At 44.8% G+C, this 21,483-nt stretch overlaps 1 protein-coding gene across 2 annotated transcripts in view; it reads left to right on the top strand.

Annotated features, from left to right (window-relative positions):
- Positions 1 to 21,483, top strand: part of SIRT1 (sirtuin 1) — a 491,295-nt gene that overhangs the window by 162,376 nt on the left and 307,436 nt on the right. For both annotated transcript variants that reach the window (XM_086922398.1, XM_086922397.1), the window contains one exon: positions 8,678 to 8,825. In XM_086922398.1, the coding sequence (XP_086778524.1) occupies positions 8,678 to 8,825 (148 nt within the window). The remainder of the gene's footprint in view (positions 1 to 8,677; positions 8,826 to 21,483) is intronic.

Genomic DNA, 21,483 nt, shown 5'->3' on the forward strand with positions numbered 1-21,483 from the left:
ATTTGGAGAAGAGAGAAGCCAAGAACCAAGTTTTTGGGAAGAAAAGACTTAAGAAGACGAAATGAGACTACAGCATCGAAAGGGACGACTAAGGAAGAAGATCTTCGAGGAACTTCGACGCCCTGAGGAGAATGCGCAATCAGGGGGCCCCCTGAATGCAAGAGATGGACAACACACCATTCAAATTCTGCCGGAACTGCCACCACAAGTACGCGCAGAAAGACCAGCACCCAGTTTGCAACCTTTGCCTGCCGGTCGACCACGAAAGCAGGGACTGCAACGCCTGCTCCGCCTTCACGCCAAAGACCCTTCGAGTGAGAGAGAGGCAAAGAAGAGCTAACTTCGCCATGCAGTGCAAAGGCCAACCCCCGTCCCTTCGAGACCTGGGACTATCGACCGATGAGGAGGATTATGTCGCCGAAGAAGACGACGGCTACATGGTCGTAGAGACTGATAATAAGAAGACTCCAAAAAAAAAAGGTAGGATACTCGACGCCCCAAAAAGGCCCGAAAGACTCTCGACAGTCTGCCCAAGACTCTAGAAAAAACGAGGGTAAGACCCCGAAAGCGCCAACGCCGAAATCTCAGGTGCCCGCAGCAACACCCAGGGCCAGTGGAGCCTCACTGAAGGACTCCCAGGCGCTGAAGGGCAGCGACCAACCAAGGTCGTTAAAGCGTCCACGAAAAGGAAGGCTCGACGACGAAGGACGCAAGACCAGTCTCGACGCTGAAACCCGTCGGCGCCACAAAGCCAGACAAAGAGACCGGCACAACCAATCAACGCCGAACAGGCTGCCGAGATGGAGAGAAAGAAGAGAAGTCTCAAGGCAGAGATGGAGAACATCTTGCAGCGAAAGAAAGATTTCGACGAAAAGATGAAAGCATATACAATTCCGTCGAAACCAAGGCCACCGGTGGTCGAGTTCGTCGAGGAAGAAGAGGAGTTCGAGGTCGAAGCACCGTCAGAAAGCCAGGATGATCTAGAATATCGAGAAGAGACTCCCTACTACGAGGAGGAGGAAGATGACGACCAGAGGACTTTTCAGGGCTCCTCATACTCGGAGGACCAAGAGTGGCTGGACATCGAGGCCGAGAGTCCAGAAGAGGGAGTGGACACATATCCGGCGAGGCCCTCGCTGCCCGACGACATTGGACTTTACAGTGAAGTCGTCAAGAACGCAGCAGCAGCGTTCAAAGTAAAACTAGAAGAGGAACAGCCGAAGGCGGATTTCCTCATGGAAACACTGCTCCCAATCCAAATTAGGCGCCAGTACCTGCCAATGCTCGAAAGCATTAAAGGACAAGGGAGAGAGGCCTTCAAATAGCCGGCAACTTGTAAACCCGTCACCCAGGACGGAGAAAAAATACAAGCACTCCGCCAAGGACCCACCCTACATCCAGGGAACTGTCTCTGCAGACTCCATCATTGCGGCAACAGCAAGGAAAAGAGCCAATGTTCAGACAACATCAGGACCACCTCCAGACAAGGAGAGCAGAAGGATGGACCTGACTGGAAGGAAGATCGAAAGGAATGCCGCAACGCACTGGTGCATGGCCAATTCCAACGCCCTGCTGAACAGACACCAACACCAGATCCTGGACGACCTGGGCCAGTTACTCAAACATCTCCCACAGGAATTCCAGCAAAGAGCTACGCACCTGGTAGAGGAGGGGAAGAACGTGGCAAATTATTGCCTAAAAACAGCACTGGACGGTGCAGACACAGCCAGCAGACTTATGATGCTGGGCATCACAGAAAGGAGACAAGCCTGGCTCAGAATATCAGGCTTTAAACCTGAGGTGCAGCACAATATCCTGAACACCCCGTTTAACGGTGAAACACTATTCGGAGCACCAGTGGACGAAAAGCTCACCCAGCTGAAAAAGGACAATGACACCGCAAGATCCATGGGGGCCTTGCAGTTCAGAGGAACAAGGAGAGGAACCCCGTCACGGAGACCAAACGAGAGAGGGGGAAAAACCAGCCGGCAACGTCGCACCAGACCTTCCACCAGTCACACCAGGGCGACACTCCGACGCAACAGGGCCAGCAAAAACAACACTGGCAGTACCAACAGAGGGGCCAGTCCTTTCGCGGGAAGGGGACTGGCCGGGGAAACAACAGAAGAGGTGGACAACAACCCACTTCCAAGTGACTCTGCCACACTTCCAGTGCACACCCCCTCAAATCCAGGGGTGGAGCACACATACAAAAAAGAGGAGTGGCTCGGACTACACATGCAAGAGCACGTAACACCGGTGGGAGGAAGATTGAGCCGTTTCTTCCAGGAGTGGAAGAAAATCACTACAGACAGATGGAATCTCAACACCATACAGTACGGGTACTGCATAGAGTTGGAAAATACACCACCAAACAGAAAGCCAAAAAGAAGAGCACTAGCATACAAAGAACTAGAGCTGCTTCAGGGGGAAGCACAAGAACTCCTGTTGAAAGAGGCTATCGAGCCTGTACCTCCCAGAGAGAGAAACAAGGGGGTGAACTCCACGTACTTCCTGATATCAAAGGTAGACAAAACAATGAGACCCATCCTAGACCTAAGGTTCCTCAACAAATACATAAAGACCCAAAAATTCAAAATGACGTCCCTGCAAGAGGTCCTTCCACAGATACAAGGCGGGGACTTCATGGTCTCCATATACCTCAAAGATGCCTACCTGCACATCACAGTGAACAGGCGGCACAAATATCTAAGATTTGTCATCAACACAAATCACTATCAATTCACGGCACTGGCATTCAGACTAAAATCAGCACCAAGGGTATTTACAAAGTGCCTTGCAGCAGTCGCAGCACACTTAAGGAGGGAAGAGATCCACATATACCCTTACCTGGACGACTGGCTAGTAAAGGCAAGATCATACAAAATATGCAAACGGCACGCACGGCGAGTGACAGATACACTAATGGACCTGGGTTTCTCCATCCACTGGGGGAAATCCTCAATGAACCCAGAACAAGTAAAAGTTTTCCTGGGTGCGCAGATCAACACCGTACAGGAGAAGGTGTTCCCCAGCGAGAAGAGAACGCTGGCACTGGTGAAGGAGGCGAACCTATACTAGAAGGGGCGTCCTCTGACAGTGAGGGCAGCGAGCAAGATGATGGGCATGATGGCCTCATGCATACACATAGAGCCGAATGTACGACTCCACATGAGACCACTCCAGGAGTGGCTACAGGACCAATGGTCACAAGCTACAGGTTGTTGGGAAGATCTAGTGGTTGTAAGACACGCACGAGGAGATATCATGGTGGAACAAAGGAAACATAACAAAAGGGAAGCCTCTAACACCACCAACACCAACTGTGACCATCACCACAGACGCATCCCAGAAGAGATGGGGAGCACACATGGAAAAGCTCAGAGTGAGGGGTCTGTGGACACCAGCAGATGCGATCAAACACATCAATTACCTGGAACTAAAGACTGTGTTCCTCGCACTAAAGGCATTCCAGACGAAGCTGTACAACCAAACATTGTTGATCCAGACAGACAACACAACAGCGATGTTCTACATAAGCAAGCAGGGAGGAACACAATCTGCCCCACTGTCAGAACTAGCTCAGGAAATATGGAAATGGGCCATCCCACTAAAAATGGATCTACTGGCCATTCACCTGCCAGGGAAGGACAACGTGGAAGCGGACTGGCTCAGCAGACAGACATCGGCTTCCCACGAATGGGAGCTCAATGCCCAAGAGACAAGGAGACTGTTCGACAGGTGGAGGACACCGTCAATAGACCTGTTTGCAACACTCCAGAATGCGTGTTCCGCTGTTGAGCAGATCCGTCAGTATAAATAATGTATTCATACCGACCTACAGTCATTATTTCATTTGGTAGAGGATATTCTTGTTCATATTGCGGGAATGCTTGTGTTTTTAGACTAGGGTCATATCTGTATTCTACATCTGGTGCAGTGAGAGAATTAGCCCATTGTATATATCTTAGATGTAATGCTTTTGCATTCGGGGACACTTGCCTTTGTGGCAGCCTCTAAGGCCGGTACTGGAGACACAACAATTATTCGTTTCCCCTGAGCCAGTGCTCTTTCTCTCACTTCAGCAGTCTGTACTGCTGTCAGAATTTTTTCTGTTGGAGCAAAACGCATTTCAGCGTTGGTGTACAAATGTGATTTATATGCAATTGGTACTGTTGCACCTTCATTAAATGTTTAGTAAATGTACCCCGATTGACCTGCGACTACGAGGATCACCAGTTTGCGTACTTTTACGCTTGTCTAAGTGTTTTGATATCATATCTGCTTGTAGGGAACAAAGAATACTTGTGTGTTCCTGTGTCCATTGTCTAACTGAAAAGTCGTTCTTATTAGATCGTAGAAAGGTTTTACTCTCTCTGCGTAATCCAAAATGTATGTTCTGCCAAAATTTAAAAATCCCAGTATGGACTGTACATTTTTTTATGATTTTCGAGATTGTAGCAGTGCACACTTTTCTAAAAAGTGGGCTGCCAGCCTTTTGCCTTCACTTGAAAGCTCATATCCCAAAAATAGGACATTGAGGTGGGCCATCTTTGATTTTTTTTTTTTTAGGTTAAATTTGTAGCCCTCAGAGGTGAAACCCAAAATAATGTTGCTTACCCTGGTCAAGTGTTCCTCTAAGTCATCATCTGTCAGATAAATATCATCTACATAGGATAATGCTTCTTAACCCAAATTCTGTAGTAACTCTGTTACTCTCCTTGAAAATAACCCTAGGCTATTCTTAAGCCCTTGGGGAGTGGACAAAATTAATGCTGGAACCCTATATCTGAGAAGGCTGTCAAATATCTGCTTTCAGGCACTATGTTTTGGCAGAAAAATCCATTTGAGATATCTAATATTGTTTGGTAATTTTTCCGCACAATGTTATTCATTAATGAAGCACAATGTGCATTCTGAACTGCAACTGTTTTTGTGCATGAGTTTAAGTGTCTGTAGTCTAAGACTAGACAATATGAATTGTCAGGTTTCATTACGGGAAACAAAGTATTATTCATTGAGGTGCATGGTTCAATTATACCTTGGTATTCAAGTTGCTCTAAGATCTCCCTGACCTGTTTCTGTAGCTTCCTGTTTTATGGTATACTGTCTTTGTGGAGTTGGGTTTGTTTTTACCTGAATAACGTGGTAGGTGACTTCATCCCCACCCTACGTGGTTGCGGTATAATGCTGAAGCAAGGGCTACCGCCCACTCCTGCTTGTATATATGTCTTAGGTGTACAGGGACTAGGTCGGAGGAAGCTGGGAAAATGACAGTTTCCCCCTTTGGGTATTACAAAACAATAGTAGGCGGCCAATCTTTTTCTGCAAATAGAATGTCATAGCCCGAAGTCAGGTTCTCCCAAAAGAGACCCTTAACTTGTCTCTGCTTGTCCCCCTCCATTTGGAGTGTTATTTCATGTAACTTGTGCGGGACACTCACCTTGGTATCAGGTGTTTCCACTGTGATGTACTCACTCCACTCAGCTGTCACCAAAAATTCCATCAGGTTCTGGCGAGCTATTGTTACTTCAGCTTCGCTGTCTAGCATCGTCAGAGCCCATTCCCTCTTCAGTAGCCGAGTCCTCAGAATTCTGGGCAGGTCTACCTTTGAGACCTGCTACCTTCTTTTTAAATTGAGGTTTTGCTTTAGGTTTTTCTTCTTTCTTTGAAGCGTAGTCTGAAGTGCGTTGCTTGTCTCTAGGCTTTGTACGGGTGTCTTGTCTTTGATCTGACCGCCCTCCCCTCGCTGAGTTTTTTGATAAATCCTGAAAAGTAACAAGAGGAAAGAGAGGGACAAGTATCCATATCCTGATACAGGTCAGTTTTTTTTTTAATGTTATCTCTATTCCTAAGATTATATCTCCTTTCTGGGGGCTCCTACTGAGGAGACCTCCCCCCTGGAGTGAGATCTGTTCTTTGTTGTTTATTATTGTCCCATTTCTTCTTTGAAGAAACTGGTGTTTGCTTTGCCTGTTTTTTATCTGAACTCCCCATTAGTTGGGGATTTACAGGTCTAGCTCCCAGATGGTCTTTACCTAATTCTGCAAAAGCAGTTTCAATTGTTTTAGGTAGGTCTGTCTCCTGTTGTAATGGAGTGAACTCTCTCAGGCCTTGGTGTATTGCCACTGATGCTGCTTCTCCTTTAATACGTGCCAATATTATTGCAGATACCTGGGCAAAGACATTAAACAACTTCATCCCCAAGTTTGGAGCAGGCTCTGCTCCATATTCGTTCTGTATTTGTCTTCATACCTCTGGAATTACCGCTAAAGAAGGGATACCATGACTCCTGCTATATATTGCAGCGAAGACTGTGCCCCAAGAGGTACAATCCTCTATAGAGGGAATCTATCCCCATTGGCAAGCAAATAGTAAGTATTCTAAGCTTTTCCTTAGGACCAGTGTGTGGAACATCGCCTCCAATTGTTTAATTTTCTGTGCCATCCAAAAGGACATTTGTCCATGTTTTGTGGGCATTTTACCCATTACTGCGTGCAGTGTCTGTTGTAGGAGTTTGGACTGGTCCAAACTCATCTTTATCAGAAGGGACAGTCTCTGGCCCTGAGAACAATAGCGAAACTAATGGGCATGATGGCATTGTCCAAACTCCTCTAACACCACATGCAAACTTGACGGTCCTTGCTCCGACCCTGGTCCCCTCACATCAGAGGCACACAGGTACACCGGCTAAACCCTCCCAGACCTCCGCAGAACCATCTAAGGTATCTCATGTAACCCCACTGTCCTCATGCCATGGCGGTCTCTAAAAACAGGCAAAGGAGCAGACACCACTTCCTCAGTCTCAAACATTTCAAAAGCATCCAAGTTAAGACTATAAAAGTTGCCACATTGCTGGCACCGAAAAAAACCCGATTTAGTGCCTTTTCTAAGCACCATATGGTGTCAGAGCCTAAACTGTCATCTTTGAAACTGAAGACCCCTCAGGCTTCCAAACACTATCCGACACCAAAACCATCATCAGCGTCAAATTATTGATGCCGAAAATACCCTTCGCGTTGAAACTGCCAAAGACTGTGTTTGAGTCCAAACAAAGGCCCATTGAGGTAATTTTCGACAGCTTCAAGACCAACTGGATAGAAGACAAAATACTTTATTCATTCATCCAGATACTAGCAAGGTAGTAATAGTGGCAAAACCGCCTCCAACCACAATGTACACATTTCCAAAAAGGAAGCAGATATTGGAGTAAGATATCATGGTGACAGACCTACCCAAGTCTCCCATGAACAAACCCAAAGATAGGGGCACCAGCCCTATTCTTTTTCCTCTAACTCCCTCGTCCGCCAGTTCCTACACCTAGATCTCCTACTCCTCTGCTTCCTATATTGCCACCACCTGCAATATTACCGGCTCATACATACTCACCTGAGCACCCTTCTTCGGAGCAGCCACACACATCACCTGCAACATCCTCAACAGGTGACATTGATACAGGGGAAGATATAGCACCATACAATGTTCTATATTTTATTGACCCACAGGGAGACCCAGACACTGGACATGATCCAGATGATCAATATGATGTAGACCCTGTGGATGATACTAAACCAGACCTGTACCCCTCTAAACCATCGTCATCAGATGATGCCACAACTGATCATGAGGTCTTTAGTCGGGCAGCACAATATCATAAAGCGGATTGCCACACTTTACAGGACGGAAATGGCTTCTTAGCGGAGACTAACTAGTTCACATAGGACATAACAATTTTTGCCTATTGAATGGAATGCTTAAATCCACGGAGGAGATTTTTAAGCAGCCAGTTAAATCCATGGGTAATAACCCCCAGAGTAAACAAAAAATACAAGTCCGGTCCATCGGACTCCCCATACATCAAGGGTCAAGTTCCTCCTGATTCCTTTGTAGTTCACTCAAAATGGTGGAATGATGCCCAGCATGTGAAATCAGAAAATTCTTCAAGCTGTAAAACTACTCTTGCAGGGAAGTACTTATTTTGTTATTGCTAAATGGAATTAACTTCTTAAACTGGTCTGATTGCTTGTTCCCATTTTAGCATAGGAGTCTTTGGCTGGTAATTTTTGCCATGTCTCCACATACAAAATTGGAAATTTGGTGGGGTTTTTGCTGGAGTGTGCTAAGGAACATACTTGAACACCCGTGCATCGATTGATTTTATCAGTCTGCTTGACAAATCCTGCCCCCTAACAAGGCTTCACTGTCCTGCAAGACCTCCACCTTCTTGCACTATATGGATATATTGATCTCTGGCATAGACACTAGTCTGCATTTCACCTTCTGGTCTGCCTCAGCTTTACAACTTCCTTATGCCCCATCCTTTCAGTTGTTGAGAAAGCTAGTCTGCAGCATGGAATGATCATTAAATGCCCCAAAGTAAATGGAGAGAGTATACAATGTTTTGCATGGTGGATTTTAAGAATTGCCTTGTGGAAGTCACACTGTTTTCAGTGTTGATATCTAATTTCATACAAGTTTTGTTTCTTGTCCAACAAGTAAACTAGGAACAAATAAAAATTACTAATATGGTGGAGGTTTCCAACCACTTTCTAAGTTTGTGCTTTTAAGTAGGTAGAACTATGAAGGGCTATAGATTTATATTTAATAGATAACATTGTTGTGTGCAACCTCTTCATTTTTCTCTGTAATTTATTGTTCAAATGGATTGTTTGTTTAGGAGATATATCCTGGCCAGTTCCAGCCATCGCTATGTCACAAGTTCATAGCTATGTTGGATAAGGATAGAAAACTACTTAGGAACTACACACAGAATATTGATACTTTGGAACAGGTTGCAGGAATCCAAAGAGTAATTCAATGTCATGGTGAGTACATGCATTTTCAGGTCTCCTGTTTTATGTATGGCAGTCTACTAGCTTGACTGCCATACAGGTGTTGCCTTTAGATCACATCCATACTGAATATCTTAATTGGATTCTGCTGAGCAGTTTCCATCCAATATCGTACGTGCTATGTTCATGAGCCATTTATTAAATTCATAACATTGTAGTAACCTTGTAATGATGTTTATATTTTCTTTGTTTCAATCTTATGCACAGCATGACCGTTGGACTTTGCCCTGTCTGCGGGATCACCCCAAACCTTCGATTTTACCCTCCACTTTTTGTTGAATACATTTTTGCTGGCCGTAGAACTTCGAGGACTTTACCACTGCTACCCAGTGCTAAAGTGTATGTACACTTTCTTCTAAACATGGTATACCCAATTTGCTTTAAATTTACTTCTAAGTCCCTAGGCAAGTGTACTATATGTACCCAGGGCCTGTAAATTAAATGCTACTAGTGAACCTTCAGCACTGATTGTGCCGACCACTTGAGTACTCCCTCAATATGTCTCAGGCCTGCCGTTGCTGAGCCTGTGAGTGGATTTTTTACTGTCATTTCGACCTGGAAAAATAAACCTTCTGCCAGGCCCAAATCTTCTTTTTTCATACATGTCATCCCTAGGGTAGGCCCTCTACTGCCCAGAGGGCAGGGTGCAATGCATTCAAAAAGCAGAACATGTAAAATAAAAAAAAGGACATGTCCTGGCAGGCCTATAAATGTTACTAGACGTCCTGGTCTAGTGACTTGAATTATCTACTCCACCCAACTGTAATGTACTTAATCCATAATCTGGTCAAATATTTGATTTTACAGAGCCGCCCTTTTCTTCATTATCACATATGAGAACACCTTCAAATATGCAAGTCTGCTGTACAATTTTTTTATTTTTTTATTTGTCTGTTTTTTCTAAGTATGAAAAGGGTCTAGCCCACTTACAAGGTACACATAACCCCTGGAATGCCTTTCAGTTCACTAATCGCATTGCCATCAGAACGAGTACAGGAATGGTCCTTAGTTCATGTTTAAAAACTCACTTTTACAAAATTTGTTACTAAAGCATGAGTTGGTAGCGCACTGGCATCTCCAAACTGCTTAATTTTCAATTAAATTGGCCATAAACCTTCCCACTAACATGCAGTTTTACTGATAAAGCTATTTAGTGTATAAACAATCTGTGGAAATTGGGTTTCAGCAAAAATGTTTCATTAGCACATCACCAAGTAAAGTGTTCTGGTTTGTTTTCATCCTATTAAACACCTATTCAATGTACAGATTTTAAAATAAGGGCTTATATAACGACTATATATATTTTGAAGTGTTTGTACTTTTGAATTACAAGCTATTTAAATGTTGTTGGAAAAATACCTGCCATCCTACAGCCTTTCATTTCACACTCTTTGTAAGGACAATTGTCAGACCGTTCACTTTACAAAATCTTCTATGTTCGAGGCATGTGGGCTGCTGAATTCATATCTGTGCATAGATCGCTGCCTAGTGTTGGGTCCGGATGATTGCACATTGTTGTCCTGGAAGAGTCTTCGAAGTATCACAAGATAGGTGGCTCCTCCCCTGGAGTACAGTGCGCATGGGCATCCTCTCCATCCTCAGATTGTTTTTTTCCGCCATTGGGTTCGGATGTTACTATCTTAGCTCAAGTTAGGAAAACTTTCTACAAAGCCAAAAGGCTTCCGACAGCGTCAGTATTGTTTCGTTCGGTACCGATAACTTTGCTTTGAGAGGACATCGAGGAATCAGACGGGTTTTTTCCACATTCGACCCGATCTTCGATCTACGATGGAAAGAAGCCCATTTAAAAGGTGTCCACTTAGTAATGCAAAATACCGGCTCATCGATGTCCACCCGGTGTGCAACAAGTGCCTGTCCCCGGATCACAACGAAGCCAACTTTATGGCCTGTGCCCGGTTCAGGTCAAAAACTCTTCGGATTAGACGCGCGGCTCGATTGGAGTCGCAGAGATCAGCACCTATTCCAGAGAACATCTTCGGGACCGAAGACTAAGAGGTCGTTGATCTGGAGGATCAAGAAGAACACTCCAATCCGGTTTCGGGCCATAACTCAGAGTATGACGCCGAAGAAGTATTAGTTGAAGACGAAAACGTCGTCGAGGAGGTAGGAGACGACGCACAGGCCCTTGGGGCCGTAGAAGATAGCTCAGGCGAGGAGCTCTGCCCAACCGGCTATACGGGGGCCGACGATGAAGCACTCGATTAGGCTCAGGTCGAGGGATCGCCACAAGGTCTTACTCGAGATCTACGGACTCTTTCTACAGCCCCGCATAAAGGCCCGGCTTCGAACATATATAAAGAGCCATCGGTATCGAAACCGCCATCGGTCGATCCAAAGAAATCGAAACCGAAAGCATCGCTGCCAAAACCGAAACTAAAAGTGCAGCTGACTCTGGTCGGTTCCAAGGCCTCAAACCCCTCTGAGCCGAAGAAACAGAAAACGGCCGTCGATACCAAGAAGCTCAAAAAGCTCATCGAGCCGAAGGTTGGGGCACCGAAGACCAAAGTCAAGGCTGTCGAACCGACTAAGCCGACACCGAAGGGAGTCGACACACACAAGAGGCTCGAACCAAAAGATGGGGTTGATCCTCGGTCAAGGCCTGCAGACAAGACAAAGACTGGCTCCAAGGACCCTGTCGAGTCGACGCAGCCGAGCCCATTCATACCCAAAGAGGTGTCGGAGTCACTCCAACCCATCAAAGATAAGGCTACAGCGGTCGGGCCAAAGAATGCCCCAACACCAAAGCTGGTCGGAAACGTTCAGACCGCATCGACACCAATCAAATTCGGGTTGCCACCAACAGTGCGTCCGAAGATGTTCGATCCAAAAAGAGGTATCGGAGCCATTAAAAAAGTGTTGACGGAAGTGGAGGCTACAGAGGAGCCTCAAGAACAGGAGTTGAGGCAGTTCATCGACTCGGAAACTGGTAGACTGTCCATATATAAAAGGAAAATAATACCAGAAACACACATGGAGTCATATAAAATTCCCTTAAAGAAGAAGAGGGATTCAATAACATGTCCAAATCTTGTGGAACCCCTCCAATCTTATGGACATGAACCTCAGACTTTTTCACCCACATACTCAGATGTGGATGCAGGGGATGATGAAAATGAGGACACTGATCCCGATGTTCAAGACCAACCATGGGTGGATCCAGCTGACCCAAGGGAACCGCAGACTGCCCCTGACACACATGTATACAGTGTGAAAACATCTCCTACTGAGGACACTACTGCCTTTAACGCCCTTATTGAAAGTGCGGCAAGTAACCATGACGTGCAACTACATGCTGACCCTGTGGAGGAAGACTTTCTGGTATACACCTTTTCCACTTCAGAAAGAACAGTCAAAACCCTGCCCATGCTCAAAGGGGTCCTTAAGCATGCTGGTGACATTTTTAAGGAAACCACCAGGTCCAGGGTATTAAACCCAATAACTGAAAAAAAATATAGACCGGCACCTGTGGACCCTACTTATATAAAGGGACAGTTGCCATTGGACTCATTAGTTGTTTCTAATGCACGTAAGAGAGGAAACTCTCAGACTACAGGTGATGCTCCCCCTCCCGACAAGGAGTCGAAATTACTAGAAACTTCAGGAAAAAGGGAGGCAGCGCAGACAGCTAACATCTGGCGCATTGCCAACACTCAGGCACTCTTAGCCAGATATGACAGGTCCAATTATGATACTTGAGACACTGTTGCAACACCTACTAGATCAGTAAAAGGAGGGTGCGGAACTACTAATCCAAGAAGGAAAGCTTATAACCAATGCTTCCATCGAGTGCGCGCTAGACGCAGCTGACACTGAAGCCAGGGCCATTAACACTAGCGTCATGTTAAGGAGACATGCTTGGTTAAGAATCTCGGGATTCAAACCAGTAATACAAACTTTTATCCTCAATCAGCCAGTTAATCCGGACTACTTATTTGGACCTGAGGTTGACACCACCCTTGAAAAAATTAAAAAAGACACAGACTGCAAAGTCTATGGGGGTTCTGCAGTCACAGCAGTTTCGGGGTGGCTCCTTTCGTCGCTCCAATGCTAGAGGACCTTCAAGAGGCCAATCCACCCAACAGACCCAGTACAATAAAAGAGGTACACAATCCACCTACAATAAAAACAGGGGTGGATATCCTGGAAACAACATCAAGGACAGAGGAAGAGGAAACAACAAATTCAGATCCTCTGCCAATAACAAACAGTGACGCCCTCTCGCTGCCCCCCGACCATATAACACCTGTCGGGGGGGAGACTACAACAGTTCCTGCCAGTCTGGAAATCCATCACCACAGACAGGTGGGTGAGAGACATTGTGCAGTACGGGTATTGTCTGTAATTAACACCCACTCCACCCAACATACCACCAAGACACCGTCCTATGTCCGCAGAGCACTTGCACTTATTGCAGCAGGAGGTCATCAGCATGCTGCAAAAAGGAGCCATAGAGCTCGTGCCTGTAGAAGACCAAGGCTCAGGGGTGTACTCTCTGTATTTCTTAATACCCAAAAAGGACGGGTCTCTAAGACCTATCCTAGACCTCAGGCCTCTAAACAGATACATTCTGTCAGAGCATTTTCATATGCTCACCCTACAGCAGGGTCTGCCGTTACTCAGTCAGGGAGACTTCCTCGCAACACTGGATCTAAAAGATGCGTATTTCCATATACCCATACACGCATCACACAGACAGTATCTCAGGTTCACTATTCAAAATCAACATTATCAGTTCAAAGTCATCCCTTTCGGAGTAACAACAGCACCCAGGGTGTTCACAAAGTGCCTGGCGACAGTAGCAGCACACCTAAGGAGACAGCACATACAGGTCTACCCTTATCTGGACGACTGGCTTATTCAAGCAAAGACAGCCCAGCAGTGTGCCAGCCACGTGTCCCACACCATTCATCTTCTTCACAATCTGGGATTCTCACTGAATTATCCAAAGTCCACATTTAGCCCGCCCACGTACGGCAGTATCTGGGCGCAACAATAGATACTCTGGCAGCCAAAGCTCAGCCAAATTCAGTGAGGATAAACAGCATGCAATTGCTGATACAAAAATTCAGACCTCAACACTCGCTTCCAGCAAAAGTGTTCATGCAGTTGATAGGCATGATGGCCTCCTGCATCTTCATAGTCCCGCACGCGAGGCTACATATGCGTCCGCTTCAGGAGTGCTTGGCACGTCAGTGGAATCAGGCTCAAGGACAACTGAAAGACCTAGTGTTGGTGAGCGGTCGGGCATACAACTCTCTGCATTGGTGGAACCCACAAAACCTTTGCAAGGGCCGACCGTTCCAGGAGCCTGTGCCACAGATTATACTGACGACAGACACCTCTCTCCAGGGATGGGGAGCGCATGTACTCCACTACACAGTGCAGGAACTATGGACAGCACAGCAGCAGAAGATCCACATCAACCTTCTGGAATTGATGGCAATCTTCATGGCAATGAAGGCTTTCAAAGTACACTTGTGCAACAAGGTCGTGTTGATCCAGACGGACAACATGACTGCCATGTACTACATACAGAAGCAGGGAGGAACACACTCTCCACAGTTGTCTCATCTGGCTCAGAGCATGTGGAAGTGGGCCATTCAGAGAAACATCTTCCTCATGGCAGAACACCTCCCGGGCAAAGACTACCAGATGGCGGATCTGCTCAGCAGACACAGCCACCAGATGCACGAGTGGGAGATACACCCATCAGTACTCCAGCCGTACTTCCAGCAGTGGGGTCATCCAGAGACAGACCTATTCGCCACAAGGGAAAACGCAAAATGCCAAAGCTTCGCCGCCAGGTTCCCACATCCGCAGTCCCAGAGCAATGCGATATGGATGAACTGGTCAGGCAGGTTTTCGTACGCTTTTTCCCCAGCGCCTCGAATACCGCTAGTGGCACGCAAGCTGAAGCAACACTCGATGATATTCATGCTGGTTGCTCCGACGTGGGCACGCCAGCCATGGTACACCACACTAGTAGAACTTTCCGTGGTACCGCATCAAAGACTGCGGCTAACACCCAGACTTTTAACGCAGAGCCATGGCGAAATTCAGCACCCAGATCCGCAACAGATCAACCTGGCGATCTGGCTCCTGAGGTCTTAGAATTTGGCTACCTCAATTGCGGCCAGAATGTATGAACATCATCAAGGAGGCAAGAAGACCCACAACCAGAGCATGTTATGCGGCTAAATGGAAGAGGTTTGTCATATATTGTAACAATGACACCCACTGGATGCATCTATTCAAAACATTATCTGTTATTTGTTGCACTTATACAGATGTAATCTGGCGTAAAGTTCCATTCGTATACATTTATCCGCAATAGCAGCTTACCGTCAAACAGGCAGCACCTCTCACTATTCAGAGTGCCTGCCATTAAAGCTTTTCTGGAGGGACTCAAAAGAGTGATCCCTCCCAGACACCCACCTTCACCTGTATGGAACCTAAATGTGGTCCTCACCAGACTAATGGGACCACCTTTTGAACCTCTACACTCTTGTGAGATTCAATTTCTTACCTGGAAAGTTGCTTTCCTAGTAGCCATTACCTCACTAAGAAGAGTTAGTGAACTCCAGGCACTAACCATTCAAGAGCAATTCATACAGGTCTACACAAATAGAGTTGTACTACGCACCAACCCTACATTCATGCGTAAGGTGATTTTGCAGTTCCACATGAACCAAACCATAGAACTGCCTGTTTTCTATCCTAATCCAGAAAATGTCGCACAGAGATCTCTTCACACATTAGACGTCAAAAGAGCTCTTTTGTACTATATAGACAGAACAAAGGATTTCAGGAAAACCAAACAATTGTTTATTGCCTTTTCTCCACAGCACAAAGGCAACCCCATTTCCAAAGCACGAATAGCCAGATGGATCGTTAAGTGTATACAGATTTGCTACGCAAAGGCTAAACGCACACTAACCATTCCTCCAAGAGCACACTCCACGCGTAAGTTAGGAGCATCCATGGCTTTCCTGGGGAATATTCCTTTAGAAGAGATATGTAAAGCAGCCACATGGTCCACTACACATACATTTACGAAACACTACTGCGTAGATGTGCCTTCAAGACAGCAGGCAGCTGTAGGACAGGCTGTTCTCAAAACTTTTTCAGACTGCTGCAGCTGGCACGGGCAGCCGCCGCTAACAGGAGGGACTGCTATATAATCTATGCACAGATATGAATTCAGCAGCCCACATGCCTCGAACCGAATATGCTACTTACCAGTTTGCATCTGTTCTTGGCATGTAGGGCTGCTGACATTCATATCGTCCACCCTCCTCCCCGGCGCCTGTAGCAGCTGTAGCATTCAGAATTACTATATAGCATGGACATCACTCACTGTATTACACTCCATCTCTGCCACAATGACGAAAAACAATCGGAGGATGGAGAGGATGCCCATGCGCACTGTAGTCCAGGGGAGGAGCCACCTATCTCGTGATACTTCGAAGACTCTTCCAGGACAACAATGTGCAATCATCCGGACCCAACACTAGGCAGCAATCTATGCACAGATATGAATGTCAGCAGCCCTACATACCAAGAACAGATGCATACTGGTAAGTAGCATATTCGTTATGCTGCTTATTTTATCCTGGAGGTTGTTTACTTTCATTCTCTGACTGCAAATTGTAAGACATATGCCGTTATTTGACCTCTGTCTCAATACAGACCATCTGTGATAAGATAATAAAACAATATTGAAATAAGATAAAAAAAACAAAATTGAACGATATCTTTATTGATTTACTTTGAGATCACAGAACACATGTTCTTTGCCAGCTTACCGGAATGGGCCAGTAGGCCCTAAAAATAGCTGTCCCTGATAAAATCTGACTTGCCATATCTAGTGGGCGAGTGGATTTCTCGAGGCCTGCCTGGTAGTTTTGCCAGGCCTATCTCTCCCATAAAATACAGTTGGAGTTTGCTTATTACATTTTATAAGTGTAATTTCCAAATGGGAAGAGATGACCCCTTCAAGTTTGGTGTCTCCGGAACTACAATTTAAAATCCTAACTTATGGTGGAGTCAGATTTTAAATTGCAATTCTGAAAATGCCACTTTTCGAAATTTCTTATTTTCTTGCTTGGCCATTTGGTACCTGCTGCCTATCTCTGGGCATATGGCTGGGTGTGGTTGACAGTTGGGCTTTATGTAGTCCTCCTAGACAGCCACACGCTGACTGAATGGGCCATCACTGGCAGGAAGGGAGTTAGGGAGGAGCTGGGCCCAGCCTCACTTACAACTGAATAGGCTGTGTCTTGTCTCCAGACAAAAGACTGCATTCCCCCCTATACTTAGCCTGGAGCCAGGGCAGGGAAGGCAGGTTAGCTGTGCACTTCAGAGGCATACCTCTAGAATCCTCTCTCCACTCCACAGGCACAGCTGTGTAAAAGTAGAACCTCGGACACCACCACTTCAGTACGCTTCTGAACCTGCTGTGTTGACAAAGGACTGCCTCTCTGCTCAACTGCACTCTGCTGGACTTCTGCTTCGCTCTTCGCTATGCTGACCTGCTGCTCTCTTGCTTGGGGGAATTGGAATGGACCTACATCTCTTGAACTCCAGAATGAATGCAAGAGCTGATTGGCTGACCTCCTGAACTGTAGCTTCAGGGTCATAATAGGCTTCCAGCCTTCTTTCACCTGGAGTCTGCCATCTGTAAGTCTACCATGTCAAGTGGTGCAGTCGCTGTCCTTGACCTATGGAAATGCGCCTAAGTTGCTTGCCAGCGGAATCAACATATCTGCTTGACTGAGCAAGGCATCCTCTAGCACACAGCTTTCCAAACTTTTCATGTTTGTGACACAACTTTTCGACAATCTTCATCTTGAGACACGGTAATGCGAGCGCAGTGAACGAGCCTGAACCACCCAAGGGGGGCTCTCCCCTGAGCAAATTTCGAAAAAATAGTGGGAAAATGGTGCATTTTCAAGCAAATTTGAGAAAGCAGGAAGGCTAATAAAGCTATTGTGAATCTGTTCTAACAAAGACAGTGACTGGCAAAACTGGGCATAAGCAAGGTTAGGTTTGTGCCTGAAACAAGAATATAATCATGCACACATTGACACATGCCCCAGTGATTTACGGCACAAAAAGTGGGGGGGGGGGGGTGCACGCACTGCCAACCCTTTCAACCATACACAAAGTCCGCATGCTGCCTTGCTGAATACGAGTTATACAAAAATCCATTCAGGAAGGAGGAATTGTGAGTGGTAAAACAATCATGAAGCTTATCAGGCTTAGAACTTGGATCAAAAGCATTGTAATAATGGAGCTAGAAGAACATTAAGCAACATATTATCAGCCCTGGGGCTATGACCCCTTTCTTTTATTAACAGATGGGAACTCAAAAAAAGTGTTTTGGAACACAAACCTTTTACCACTCAGTTATGATACTAATTCTGTGATTCAGGGTCACAAAAACATACTAGGTATCTGCTGTAATGCCAGCTAAACCAAATATCATAGCAATCACCAGAAGGGCAAACTAACCCCAGGCATTTGAAAATCTGCATCCTTTGGCTTCCCAAGACCCTTCATCTGGGCCTGTGCAACAACTCTGACAAGAATAAAAGGACCAGTGGTCATACCCACAACCATTGTTCATGCATAATAACGTGCATGCTGCTGATCTATTCTGGAACTGGTGGCCTCTTGCCACCTGCGCCCCTTCTAATCACCACAATAAAAAAAAAACCTTTAACATGAAAAATTCAATCTTAGATAACATGTTTAACCTGTAGCCCATTTGAAATATTTTCATGCATACCGTACCACAGTAGCAGGTACCTAGGGAATGTAAATGCCTCTCATACCCCCCTCATACTCTGCTTACAGTGCTGCAGTATGCAAATGTCTCCCATACCTACCCCTCATACTCTACCACAAACATGCATAAATATACAAACGATGACTGACACATGTTCAAAAACAAACATACAATCAAATGCATAAAATTATGTGACATTTCCAGACTAGCACACGCTCTCTCATACACATAAACATACACACACTCCCACACAGAGAGATGACCCAGAGAAGCGAATACCTTACGAACCACTCATTCGGTGTGTGGAAACTGCCCTCATTTTCTAACATTGCCACTTTACTAGCTGTATAATTCACTAATGGGGGCCACTTTTTTTTATGCCAGAACTATTTTCTGTCCCAGTCCGACCCAGCTGTTGTGTGTGCATGGAACAGCACCGCTATGTGGATAGAAAACCATTGGGCTGACTTTGTTGGGGGCCTTTCTCATCCTTTTTCTAAAATGAGAAGGCACAGTCCTGAATATTATTGAGCAAACGGGAGAAAGTTAAGTTTTAAATTTATTTTATTTGCTTTATCTTTACTGCATATGAAGCCAGGATAGTGACACTACCAATTACATTTGACAATCCGTGTAACAGTGCTAGCGAGAGTACAAAAGTGAATTTGAGCAACAGACCAGTAAACTGATCGAAATGCTCAGTCAAGAGTGGTCTCTTCTTTGCTATGTGCCGTTAAGTTGTTCTTTCTCACTCCCTACCTTTGTGGGTTAATCAAGTATTTTTTTTAAGGCATTTCTTACTTAATTTTTTTAATTATCTCTCAATCAGGTAGATTGCTTTTATAGGAATAAAAATAAATACCTTCATACGGTTAAAATGTGAGGGGGTGACGGTCTCATGTTACAACTACAGCTGTTTTAATGAACTCTTGGTTAGGCGGTTTGTACTCATTTATTCATGTAGCATAGTGCTTGGGAAAAGTAATGTCTTCTAATCTGGTTTCGAAACATCTGTTAGCAGTAGTTATGTCACTGTGCATATCACCAATGGTTATGTGTGTAGATTGTCTCCGTGACAATGCATTTAGTAATATGTGGAATATGCTTGCAGGTGCACACACCCAACTATATTTAGGTAGCCCTTAGTTCAAGTGGTTTTGTGATCCCACTCCCCTCATACATCCCAGCCCTCATAAATACATTTCTGACCTCCACTTCTGGGTAAAGGTGGGGAAGCACACACCCCACGGGGGTCTTAAGAGATGAGGTTTCCTTTGCCTTGTCAAAGTTAGGACTTCCTGGAAACATATTAAATTTAACAAAAACACCACCCTCTTTGCTGGCGCAGTTGTTTCAGACTAGAAACATAACAACTGCATTACAGCCGTGCAATCAAAGGATTGTTTCCTGTCATGCTATGTTGGTGCCTACAAATTACATTTAACGTACTATGCAAGGCCGTTCATCAGATCACAGGAATGGATTTAATTGGAAATATTTTCAGTTTCAGTTTATAAACTTTATTTCGATTTAAACATAAATCAAAAGTCATCTCGAAATATACATAAAAGCTAGGTTAGAATATACATCAATTCCATAGAACCACACACATGATTGTACCAAGGACATCGTAAGACATGTTAAGACAATAAATAGTATAAAAGGGGTCTAAAACACACAATATATAAAAGCCTGGTATTATAAAGAGCATCAGTTCTAAACACAAAAATCCATTAAAACTATTTGAGTATGCACAAAACAGGGTGATAGTTTTAATCAATAGCTCCCTTCTTTCCAACGGATCACCCAAACCCAGCCCAGAAACTTAGCTATAGAAATCATAGAGGGACCATCTACTGCTGTTTTAAGTATTCTAAATGCCTCGTTGTGTAGCCTTGTACCTAGTCGCAGGAAAATCGGTTTCAACCAACATCGCCTTGGAATTCTATAGGCTGGGCAAGCAAAAAATGTCGGCCACAGAGTCTGGTCTCTCTAGACAAAACGGACATCTACCGTTGGACAAATCAAAATTGGACCATTTTGAAGTGAAGACCTTCGTCACTAGGGTCCCTACTCGAAATTGGTGAAATAATTTTCTATCATGTGTGGAAATATTTACATAAGGAGGTTGTTCAAAGCTCTGATTTGATGTACTACCCACCATTTGGGAAATGATTTAACAATATTCAGTTTTGCAGCATCCTATTGGAATACAGTGAATATTTTTAAAAGGTTGTGACTTCCATTTCAGATTTAGTAACATCTTGTGTCAACTCAATTTTGGAATCCTCCTTTTTTATCTTTTATGCCAGCCTTATGGTGAAAAGTGAAATCTTTCTGCACAATGTCACTTTGAAAATAGTTTTCATACACTGAGAAAGTTCAGTTCAAAACAATCCATGTTGTTTAAATGTGTTTGAATTGCATTTATTTAGCGCTTACTGTCACAAGTGAATTGTAAAAAAAACAAGCACCTTTTACAGTTTCAAGACTGGGTTATCCCCGTGTCGGTATTCCATGTTACTGACGAGATTTAATGACCTAATGTTGCCGGCTCAAGAAGCGGTGACAAATTAAAGCCGGAATAGTCAAAGGCAAAATAAAACACATCAATGTCAGAATCTAAACCTCCGCTTCTATTACAACTTTAATTTATGCACAATTCACACAGCTCACCTATTTGTATTTAAATCACAATTTGAGGGAGAAAGCATCAAATTTAATATAAATAAGATATTCATGTTTTCACCAAACCTTTATTGCCCTGCAGCTGAGCCTTTTATGCGGGAGGGACATCGAGGGCACGGGGATCGAACTCAC

This window comes from Lissotriton vulgaris, chromosome 5, assembly GCF_964263255.1.
Source record: "Lissotriton vulgaris chromosome 5, aLisVul1.2, whole genome shotgun sequence".
In the NCBI taxonomy this organism is placed as follows: domain Eukaryota; kingdom Metazoa; phylum Chordata; class Amphibia; order Caudata; family Salamandridae; genus Lissotriton; species Lissotriton vulgaris.